General features: G+C 42.1%; 1 protein-coding gene across 2 annotated transcripts in view; it reads right to left on the bottom strand.

Moving 5' to 3' along the window:
* The window catches only part of SNTB2 (syntrophin beta 2), a 154449-nt gene that overhangs the window by 75703 nt on the left and 66610 nt on the right, over nt 1-12136 (bottom strand). For both annotated transcript variants that reach the window (XR_007721943.1, XM_050773356.1), the window contains exon 3: nt 6882-7092. Coding sequence is in view for 1 of the 2 variants with exons in the window: in XM_050773356.1 (XP_050629313.1) it covers nt 6882-7092 (211 nt within the window). In the remaining variant the exon portion in view is untranslated. The remainder of the gene's footprint in view (nt 1-6881; nt 7093-12136) is intronic.

The raw sequence follows: 12136 nt of genomic DNA, 5'->3' as shown, positions 1-12136 counted from the left end.
ACCCTGTTTCACAAATAAAATAAAGTAAACAAGTAAATAATTTTTCCCCTTAAGTTACAAGAGAGAGATTTTTGAAGGCTAGATCAGAGTATAAGCATTTGGAAAACCTAAATTAAATGTATGTCTTCCCAAAGAAGGTATTTTAAGCCCTAAAGGAAAGATGCTAATGCCAATGGGAGCAATGTTCAATTTCAAGAAAGAGAACTTTAATTAACATGTTTTTCAAACTGTTTACTCTCTTAGCTCTTTCAAGTCCTTCGTTTTTAGAGAATATCTTTTCCCTCTTTTACTTATATTGGGGAAAAAAATGAAACCTAAATTTAATCATTCTGATTGCCTATTTGCCTTAAGTTTTGTTGTTTTTTTTTTTTTTTTGGTGATGGAATTTCGCTCTGTTGCCCAAGCTAGAGTGCAATGGCACCATCTCGGCTCACTGCAAACTCCACCTCCCGGGTTCAAGCGATTCTCCTACCTCAGCCTCCTGAGTAGCTAGGATTACAGGTGTCTGCCACCATGCCCAGCTAATTTTATATTTTTAGTAGAGATGGGGGTTTTGCCATGTTGGCCAGGCTGGTCTCGAACTCCTGACCTCCTGAGGTGGGTGATCCACCCACCTCAGCCTCCCAAAGTGCTGGGATTCCAGGCGTGAGCCACCACACCTGGCCTTGCCTTAACTTTTAAGGACACTGTTTGCTTTCAGTGAAGTCAAACGCTGTCTGCTATATATAGTATGTGTTTTTCGATTATGGTAGCACAAGCATTCTTGGGGATCCCACCATTGAGTTTCTGGCCAGAGACAAAAGGGACACGAATGTTAGGGCTTTGGTTTGCTTGTGTTTGAATACCCACACATACACAAACCTGGCCAAACTACAGCTTTCTCCAAATTTTTTTTTTTTTTTCCCTCATGGAGATTCACCCTGTTGCCCAGGCTAGAGTGCAATGGTACAATCTCGCCTCACTGCAACCTCTTCCTCCCGGATTCAAACAATTCTCCTGCCTCAGCCTCCTGAGTAGCTGGGATTACAGGTGCCCACCACCACGCTCAGCTAATTCTTGTATTTTTAGTAGAGACGGGGTTTCACCATGTTGGCCAGGCTTGTCTCAAACTCCTGACCATGATCTGCCTGCCTCAGCCTCCCAAAGTGCTGGGATTACAGGCGTGAGCCACCGTTTTGGGCCTCCAAATTTTATTTCTAATAAACAGAGGTGGACAGCACCAAAGATGAAAAAATACTAATAGTTATTATTCATTTCCCAAATCCCTTAATCCCTTTTTGACAGGCAATGTACTTCTGGTTCTTTATTTTATTATTACAATAAAAAATGGACAGCAAAAAGTAAATAACTAATTACACTAATACCAACTGAATGTATATGATCCTAACTTGAGTCTTTATGCACTTTGAGAGTTAAAAGGCATCAAGTAGTAACTGTTAAAATAAACCTTCCTTGGTTGTCTTGCCTTTTCTTTTCTTTTTTTCTTTTTTTGATGGAGTCTTGCTCTGTCGCTCAGGCTGGAGTGCAGTGACGCGATCTCGGCTCACTGCAAGCTCCGCCTCCCGGGTTCACGGCATTCTCCTGCCTCAGTCTCCCGAGTAGCTGGGATTACAGGCACCCACCACCATGCCTGGCTACTTTTCTATATTTTAGTAGAGATGGAGTTTCACTGTGTTACTCAGGATGGTCTCGATCTCCTGACCTCGTGATCTGCCCGCCTCAGCCTCCCAAAGTGCTGGGATTACAGGTGTAAGCCAACACGCCCTTCATTGGGCTTCATTTTTTTTTTTTTTTTTTTTTGAGACAGGGTCTTACTCTGTTCCCCAGGCTAGGGAGCAGGAGCACGAACACTCACTGTAGGCTCACGAAACTCACTGCAGCCTCGACCTCCTGGGATCAAGTGATTCTCCCACCTCAGAATCTTGAAAAGCTGGGACCACAGGTGCCCACCATCTCTCCTAGCTAATTTAAAAAAAATTTTTGTGTAAAGATGGGGTCTCACTTTGTTACCTAAGCTGGTCTTGAATTCCTGGGCTCAAGCGTTCCTCTCGCCCACCTCCCAAAAGCTGGGATTACAGGCACAAACCACGGTACCCGGCCTTTGGCTTTTCTCATTAATGCCCAGGCCTGGGTCTCCCACAGTCGCAAAGAGGCACTGCTGCTGCTACTTTCTTGTCTCTGCACCTGACCCTTCCTAGGACCTGTGATGCCAAGGCCATTGTGAGGGGCAAAAAAGTCACGGTTTAGCCCCAGCTAAAACGAGGGCTCTCGCTCTTCTGGTCTCCTGGGTCTGCCCCACCTGAAGACATGAGCGGTGAGTTGGCTCCAAGTAAAAGCACAGAGCATATATCCACCTCACCTGTTCCCTGACAAATAATGACTTATACTGCATATTTTCCAAGCATAGCAAAGTTGTAAAGGTTACTATAATGAAATATAAACATACCAGGAAGAGTAAAGAGGTTGCATTTATTTTATTTTTCGATAAAATAATCTGCACAAAACAGTACTAGGGCAATAAACAACAGTTATTTGGTAGAGTGATAAAAGCAAGCATCACTATTGACAACAGAAGAGCAGCCAAGTTCACCCAAAGGCAGAACTACTTTGATGAATCTAAGTGTTATGTTTGTGGGAAAAGTGGACACCTAAGTTAGGCCTGTCTGAAAAATATGCTTGAAGAACGTGAACCTCCAAAGAAGAAAGAAAAAAAAAGAAAGTTCCTGAACCAGTAGAAGAAACTGCAGAAGTAGAAGACAGTGAAGATTAAGGTGAGAATCCTAGTCTTGACAGCCTTATGCCACAGCATTCCAAAAAGCCAAAACTGAGGAGGAAGAAAAGAAGAAAAAAAGAAAATCCAGTTCAGGAGGTTCCTCAACATCAGATGATTCAAGACGCTCGAGAATAAAGAAAAGCACATATTTCAGTGATAAGGAAGAACTCAAGTGATTAAAATTTCATTTATTCGCCAGGCGCAGTGACTCACACCTGTAATCCCAGCACTTTGGGAGGCCTAGGCGGGCGGATCACCAGGTCGGGAGATCAAGACCATCCTGGGTAACATGGTGAAACCCTGTCTCTACTAAAAATACAAAACATTAGCCGGGCTTGGTGGCAGGTACCTGTAGTCCCAGCTACTCAGGAGGCTGAGGCAGAAGAATGGCGTGAACCTGGGAGGAGGAGCTTGCAGTGAGCCAAGATAGCACCACTGCACTCCAGACAGAGTGAGACTCTGTCTCGAAAAAAAAAAAAACATTACATTTATTTTGTATATATCACTAAAATAAAAAAGTCTTGGCATACAAAGTTAAAAAAAAATACTCAAATGCTTAAAAAAACTCATTTAATAGATAATACATGTCCTCCATTTGGTGGACTCAAAAAAATCTCCCTTTAAGAATATAACCGGCAGGGCACAGTGGCTCACACCTGTAATCCCAGCACTATGGGAGGCTGAGGCAGGTGATCACTTGAGGTCATGAGTTTGAGACCAGCCTGATCAACATGGTGAAACCCCGTCTCTACTAAAAATACAAAATTAGCTGAGCATGGTGGTGCGCACCTGTAATCCCAGCTACTTAAGAGGCTGAGGCACAAGAACTGCTTGAATCCAGGAGGCAGAAGTAGCAGTGAGCCAAGATTGCACCATTGCACTCCAGCCTGGGCAACAAGAGCTAAACTCCATCTCAAAAAAAAAAAAAAAAAAAAAAAAAGAACATACCCAGGCCGGGCACAGTGGCTCATGCCTATAATCCTAGCACTTTGGGAGGCTAAGTTGGGAAGATGACCTGGGCCCAGGAGTTTGAGACCAGCCTGGGCAACACAGTGAGATCCTATCTCTACAAAAAATAATTTAAAAATTAGCCTGGTGTGGTGGTACGTGCTTGTAGTCCTAGCTACTCAGAAGACTGAAGTGGGAGGATTGCTTGGGCCCAGGAGGTTGAGGCTGCAGTGAGCCATGATTACACCACTGCACTTCAGCCTGCGTGAAAGAATGAGACCCTGCCTCAAAAAAAAAAAGTAGAGTGGAATGGTGGTTCCCAGTGGCTGGGGTGAGGCGTAAATGGGGAAAGTGAAGATGTTGGTCAAATGGTACAAAGTTTCAATTAAACAGGATGAATAAATTCTGGTAATCTTTTGCATAGTATGGTGACTATAGTTAATAATAATATATTGACCGGGCATAGTAGCTCACACCTGTAATCCCAGAACTTTGGGAGGGTGAGGTGGATGGATGACCTGAGGTCAGGAGTTTGACACCAGTCTGGCCATCATGGTGAAATCCCATCTCTACTAAAAATACAAAAATTAGCTGGGTGTGGTGGCATGTGCCTGTAATCCCAGTTACTCAGGAGGCTGACGCAGGAGAATAGCTTGAACTTGGGAGGCAAAGGTTGCAGTGAGCCAAGATCGCACCACTGCACTCCAGCCTGGGCGACAGAGTAAGACCTCATTTCAAAAAAATAAATTGCGTATTTCAAAATACGTTAAAAGAAAAAATTTTAAATGTTTTTACCACAAAGAAATGATAAATATTTGAGGTGATGGATATGTTGATTAGCCTGATTTGAGCATTCCACAATGTATACATGTATCAAAACATTATATTGTATCCCATAAATATACATAATTATTTGCCAATTTAAAAAAACCACTGTGAACATGGAAATTAAACAAAACAAACAAACAAACAAAACAAAAACCAATATAACCAGTTAAAGGGTAAAATCAGTCACATAAAAATTAGTATCAATAACCTAGGAGGCGGAGCTTGCAGTGAGCCGAGATCGCGCCACCGCACTTCAGCCTGGGCGACAGAGCAAGACTCCATCTCCAAAAAAACAAAAAGAGAAATATCCCCTACCCTCTGAACTCTCACTATCTAAACTTAGGAACTGATGTGAACCTTTGGATAAATCCCTTACTAACCAAAGTTTTACTATTTACTGTCAGAAACTTAAGAACTGAATATATGCAGATAATGTTGATATCCTTATCTGATCTACCTGGACATAGGAGCCAAAGGATCTGGACAGTGCATGTGTGAAAGGACCCAGCTAATTTTTTTTTAGTTGTTAATTTTTTGTAGAGATGGGGTTTTGCCATATTGCCCTGGTTGGTCTCAAACTCCTGGTCTTAAGCGATCCTCCCACCTCAGCCTCCCAAAGTGTTGGTTTTACAGGTATGAGCTACCACATCCTGCCTCATATTTTCTTTTTATTTGCATAAAGAAACTCTCAAAAGATTCAATAGAAAGGAATAAGAGTTGTTACCTTCCCAGGGCAAAGGGCATAACAGGTGGATAGGTAACAGGAATGAGGGCAAGACTTTTCACCTATTAATTTTTTGTTTGATTTTTCAACCATGTGAATGTGTTACCTTTTTAAAATCATGAGGATTTTGAACAATGCCAGAAGCACAGAACAATTACCATTCAATTCAAGTTTTCAACTAGCATATAAAATATAGAAACAATGATAAACACAACTAAAATGTTAAAATTTTCAAAGTCATAAGTACTTATACCATGACTTTCACTCATTTATTAGTTATTCTAATTATGCTTTATAGAAATGATCACTGTACTAATATTACATTCTCATTATAATTTTATTTGAAATGTTCATAAAAAGTTGAGAAGTGGCAAAAAATAAAATAAAAAAATTACTCTTGCTGGTGACCAAAATTGGCCCCTGAATTACCACAATTACTTGGTACCACCAAGATCACCAGGCACCACCACAGATCTACCACATCAGAACTGCTTTGAGGACAATATCCTCCTCAAATAAATAAAATCAACCTGGGCTTAAAAAAAAAAGTTAGAACTATGTTGGGGTGGAAGGTGGGAACCAGTGGGAAACTGTACTTAAAAAAAAAAAAATAAAAAAAATCAAAACTGAAAGAACAGAATCCTTCCTGTGCTGATTCTGCTGTATTTGGGAACCAGTTATTTAGTCCACTCCCTGGCCCTTTGCACACACAACTAGGATTCAAAACGTAAGTTTCAAAAAGACTCAAAAGCAGTGAAAAACAGAGCTAGCACTTAAACACTCATCTCTGAACCCCCTAGTCCAGTCCTTTTTTTTTCAAGCCCCTCTAGCCTAGCTGATGGTGAAGAAAAAAGATGTAACATAATGTCACATAGAACTTTTACTCTCCTTTTGTCAAACCTGGGATCTAAAATAACTTGGGCTTTCAAGTTCTTCTTTTCCTTTCACTCAACATCTACTCAGGCTTTCTTGTTTCTTTTTTTTTCACTTTTCAGTTATGGAAGACAATTGTACCTCTGTCTAATTGTAAAATCGTTTGTATATTTTATACTTTTCCCAGAGCAGGGGAATCAACTACAGCCTGCTGCCCCTAGAAGCTCTTCTAGTCAGGAACAAGGGTTGGGAAACTATGACCCCTGGGCCAGATCCAGCCAACCACCAGTTTACTTGTTTTTGTAAATAAAGTTTTACTGAAACGCAGTCACACCCATTCATTTTCCTACTGCCTATTACAGTTGTCTTGCTACAACAGAAGAATCAAGTAGTTGTGATGCTATCTTGCCCTTTACAGAAAAAGTTAGCTGAACCTGATCTAAAATCATGAAAATTATCCTCTGTCATTAAGGATAGAGATGGTAATAAGAACTTCTTTTTAGTAACAGTATGATAGTGATTACTATGTCAGTTACTTCTGGTTGAGTGGATAATTAGCAACAAATAGCCAAAGGTAGAAGGAGAAAAAGGAAGGTGAAACAAAAGACCGAAAAACAAAAGATCTGCAAGTTAGATATCCAGGACCTAACTGCATGTTAAGTATTACAGATATCTAAAATGAGGAACCAGCCTGGCTCTGAATGGGAACCAGGTGATACCTGCCTCCCAGCCTACCTGTTCTGCCAGCCAGGCAATATGCTTGACCTCTTTACTGCCTCCTGCTGTACTGGTTGCCCCAAGCATGGCGTTGAGTTCAGCCAACACCTGTGGGAGGAGAGCCATTATGTTGGTGTGGATAGCTACGAACCAGGAGTGTGCTGTGGCTGTATCTTTGCAGCGTAGGATCAACGTGTTCCTGCTATCAGGAGAATGTAGCTCTATCAATCTGTGTGGAAAAAGAAAAAAAAATGAGCTAGGACAGAAGTCACCAAACCTGCCAGGTTTAAAATACATAACTGCAAATCTATTTTAACTTAGCATTTTCAAATACATCTGTATACTCAAATAAAGATACTTTCAGGCTGGGCGCGGTGACTCAAGCCTGTAATCCCAGCACTTTGGGAGGCCGAGACAGGTAGATCACGAGGTCAGGAGATCGAGACCATCCTGGCTAACATGGTGAAACCCCGTCTCTACTAAAAAATACAAAAAACTAGCCGGGTGAGGTGGCGGGCGCCTGTAGTCCCAGTTACTCGGGAGGCTGAGGCGGGAGAATGGCGTGAACCCAGGAGGCGGAGCTTGCAGTGAGCTGAGATCCGGCCACTGCACTCCAGCCTGGGCGACAGAGCAAGACTCCGTCTCAAAAAAAAGATACGTTCTCGGCCAGGCACAGTGGCTCACGACTGTAATACCAGCACTTTGGGAGGCCAAGGCAGGCAGATTGCCTGAGCTCAGGAGTTCGAGACCAGCCTGGGCAACACAGTGAAACCCCATCTCTGCTAAAATACAAAAAATTAGCTGGGCATGGTAGTGGGTGCCTGTAATCCCAGCTACTCAGGAGGCTGAGGCAGGAGAATAGCTTGAACCCGGGAGGTGGAGGTTGCAATGAGCCAAGATCAGACCACTGCACTCCAGCCTGGGTGACAGAGCGAGACTCCGTCTAAAAAAAAAAAAAGAAAAAAAAGATACTTTCTCTTAATTCCCTAGAGCTCAATTCCAAAGAAAACAACATATGGAAAGATAAAAATCAGAGGCCGGGCGCAGTGGCTCACTCCTGTAATCCCAGCACTTTGGGAGGCCAAGGCAGGTGGACTGTCTGAGATCAGGAGTTTGAGGCCAGCCTGGCCAACATAGTGACATCCCGACTCTACCAAAAATACAAAAAATTTAGCCGGGCATGGGGGCGGGCGCCTGTAATCCCAGCTACTCGGGACGCTGAGGCAGGGGAACTGCTTGAACTAGGGAGGTGGAGGTTGCAGTGAGCCAAGATCCAGCCTGGGTGACAGAGCAAGACTGTCTCAAATAAATAAATAAATAAATAAATAAAATATATTTAAAAATCAGAAAGACCAACTTGGGCTAGTTACTGAACCTGAGAAAAAATTAAAGAAACACCAACTGCTGGATCTGTCGTTTCAGTGTTAAAGTAATAAGCTGAGGGAACTTACTGTAGTCTACAGTAGATAACTTTACCTTAATTTCTATGTCTAAGAAATGAAAAGCATGCTTGCTGAACCATATAGGCACATAGAAAAGAAGGAACTGATACTCTTTTAAACATTTAGGAAATTCTGGTATAAAGTAGTGCCAGCTTAAAAATGTGTACTGCCAAATAATGAACTGAAATTTACATTATGTGAAATAAATAGAAAATTAGCAGCCGGGCATGGTGGCTCACGCCTGTAATCCCAGCACTTTGGGAGGCTGAGATGGGCAGATCACCTGAGGTCAGGAGTTTGAGACCAGCCTGGCCAACATGGTGAAACCCCATCGCTACTAAAATATACAAAAATTAGCCACGCATGGTGGCACATGCCTGTAATGTCAGCTACTCAGGAGGCTGAGGCAGGAGAATCGCTTGAACCCAGGAGTCGGAGATTGCAGTGAGCCAAGATCGCGCCACTGCACTCCAGCCTGGGTGACAAAGTGAGACTTCCTCTCAAAAAAAAAAGAAAAGAAAAAAGAAAATTAGCAGATTATTACTCTTTATGAAAATTTAGAACTGTGTTTGGGTACTTTTATGTGATTACTCATCCAGTGAGTTATAGTAGAAAAATAGTTAAGGGATCAACACTATGACTGTTCTGTATTAGTTAATGCTCACCAAGAACAATCTATATTTCAAAAGTAACCTTTAGAAAACTGCTAAAATATTTTAAATATACATTGAACAAATTCTTTATAAAGCAATCTATTGAATATTGTTTTGTGTTTTAATCAAAGTTCTTGCAAAGATGAATTTTAAAAGTCAAATAAATAAATAAATAACATATATACTCTGCTGTGAACACATATCTTTTAAAATGGAAAAAAAAAAAGCAATTAGGAGTGTTTTTCATGGTAGGCTACAAATTCACAAACCGCCAATGACCAGGGAGTGAGTTTTCTTTACATTATTTTCTGAAGACAGTTTTTGTTGCCTAAAGGCACTATCATCAGATTCTATGCCACTTGTCAAAAAGATAAGCAATTTACAAGTACACTAGCATTTCTGCTTTGAAGCTCTTTTGTCACAGTTTCTAAGCCCTTTATAATTCCAAATACTTTAAGTTGTCATATTTCGTATTACAAATATTCATTTTCATTTGAATTCTGGTTGGTCTATACTTTCTTAAATAAACATTTATTGAGCACCTACTATATGCCAAATACTGTGCTAGGCACTGGTATTGGAGATACAGTGATGAAAAAAGTGTATCATCTAGCTACTTCCAGGCCTACCTACTAGTCTATCCATCTTTTATATGCTGTCAAAGTTTTATGGTAACAGCAAAATAGGACAAAAGTTCTAGAAAATAGAAGACATAAAATAAGAGTTGTGAACAGCCAAAAGGCTTAAGAAAAGTCTGTATTTGAAAGTTCATATTACTCAGAGGAAAACCTTTAGATATCAAGTTTTAAGCTATTTGCTTTTTATTTAGACACAGTTCTGATGAGCTCTTTATTTGATTTCCTATTATATACCTACGTATATTAAGAGGTAGCTTGGTTCCAGAATTTAGAGGGTCTTGAACAGCAGGTTAAGTCTGAATATTAATTGGTAACTTTTTTTTTTTTTTTTTTTGAGATGGAGTCTTGCTCTTTGCCCAGGCTGAAGTGCAGTGGCACAATCTCGGCTCACGGAAACCTCTGCCTCCCGGGTTCAAGCAATTCTCCTGCTTCAGCCTCCCAAGTAGCTGGGATTACAGGCACACACCACCAAGCCTGGCTAATTTTTGTATTTTTAGTAGAGACAGGGTTTCACCATGTTGGCCAGGCTGGTCTTGAACTCCTGACCTCAAGTGATCCGCCCACTTAGGTCTCCCAAAGTGCTGGGATTACAGGCGTGAGCCACTGCGCCTGGCCTTAATTGGTAACTATTAATAACATAGAATCACTTAGGATTCTCAATAGGAGGGCAACATGATCAAAACAATCAACTTAAAAAATAATTTTATGAGACATTTGTACACCCATGTTTATAGCAGCATCATTCACAATAGCCAAAAGGTGGAAGCAACCCAAATGTCCATCAATGGATGAATGGATAAACAAAATGTAGTATATACATATAATGGCATTATTCACCCCTTAATAAGGAAGAAATCCTAACACATGTTACAACACACATCATTAAGGATATTATACTAAGTAAAATAAGCCAGTCACGAAAAAAGAAATAATGTATGAACCCACTTTTATGAAGTATCTACAGCAGTCAAACTCACAGAAAGTGGAATGGTAGGTGCCAGGAGCTGAAGGAAGGGTGAAATGGGGAGGTTTTTAATGAGTAGAGAATTTTAGTTTTGCAAGAAGAAAAATTTCTGGACATTGGTTGTACAAAAATATGAATATACTTAACACTTCTGACCTGTACACTTAAAAATGATTAAGAAATTTTATGTTATGTGTATTTTACCACAATTTAAAAAAATTAGGTCAAGTACAGTGACTCACGCCTGTAATCCCAACACTTTGGGAGGCTGAGGCGGGGAAATCACTTGAGGCCAGGAGTTTGAGACCAGCATGGGCAACAAAGTGAGACCCCATCTCTACAAAAAAAAAATTTTTTTTTTTTTTTGAGACGGAGTTTCGCTCTTTCGCCCAGGCTGGAGGGCAGTGGCTGATCTCAGCTCACTGCAACCTCCGCCTTCCAGTTTCAAGCAATTCTCCTGCCTCAGCCTCTCCAGTAGCTGGGACTACAGGCGCCCGCCACCATGCCCGGCTAATTTTTGTATTTTTAGTAGAGACGGGGTTTCACTATGTTGGCCAGCCTGGTCTTGAACTCCTGACCTCATGATCCGACCGCCTCGGCCTCCCAAAGTGCTGGGATTACAGGCATGAGCCACTGCGCCCGACCCCCACTCAATTTTTTTTTTTTTTTTTTTTTTTGAGACAGAGTTTACCTTTTGTTGCCCGGGCTGGAGTGCAATGGCGCAGTCTCAGCTCACTGCAACCTCCACCTCCTGGGTTCAAGCGATTCTCCCGCCTCAGCCTCCCAAGCAGCTGGGATTACAGGCATGTGCCACCACGCCCGGCTAGTTTTTGTATCTTTAGTAGAGACGGGAATTCACCATGTTGGTCAGGCTGGTCTGAAATTCCTGACCTCGGGTGATCCACGTGCCTCAGCCGCCCAAACTGCTGGGATTATAGCCATGAACCATCGTGCCTGGCCCCCACATGCTTTTTTTTTTTTTTTTTTTAGATGGAGTCTCGCTCTTTCACCCAGGCTGGAGTCGCCTGCCAGCAGGCCTCCCGGGTTCACGCCATTCTGCCTCAGGCTCCCGAGTCGCCTGCCAGCAGGCCTCGCTAATATTTAGTAGAGACGGGGTTTCACCATGCTGGCCAGGATGGTCTCGATCTCCCTGACCTCGTGATCCGCCTGCCTCGACCTCCCAAAGTGCTGAGATTACTGGCGTGAGCCACCGCGCCAGGCCGGAGTATTTTTTTTAAAAGCATAATCTTACAAATCCAAGGAGAACAGGAGAGGAGTCACTACAACAGAATTTTGGAGGCTAGTAAACAGAGGAGTTAAATGACTTAGCTGACTTAAGAAAACTGGAAAGAGCGAAATCCCAGCCAATCCATGTTGGAGAATCCCTAAGAGGCTGGGGAAGCGGTGGTACCAGTTACCTCTGGAAGTGGGAGTAAAGCATGCAGCTCTACTCTGCGTGGTATGGTTGAAAGCCTGTCAGCATTCCCCACACCCAGTGGCCAGTGACTGCCCCACCCTCATTCTAGCAAAAGATTCAGAATTACCCTCATCCCACGAAACTGGGTGGGGGACGCAA

Source organism: Macaca thibetana, chromosome 20 (assembly GCF_024542745.1).
Source record: "Macaca thibetana thibetana isolate TM-01 chromosome 20, ASM2454274v1, whole genome shotgun sequence".
NCBI classification, from domain to species: Eukaryota; Metazoa; Chordata; class Mammalia; order Primates; family Cercopithecidae; genus Macaca; species Macaca thibetana.
This window is presented reverse-complemented; position numbering and strand designations above follow the sequence as displayed.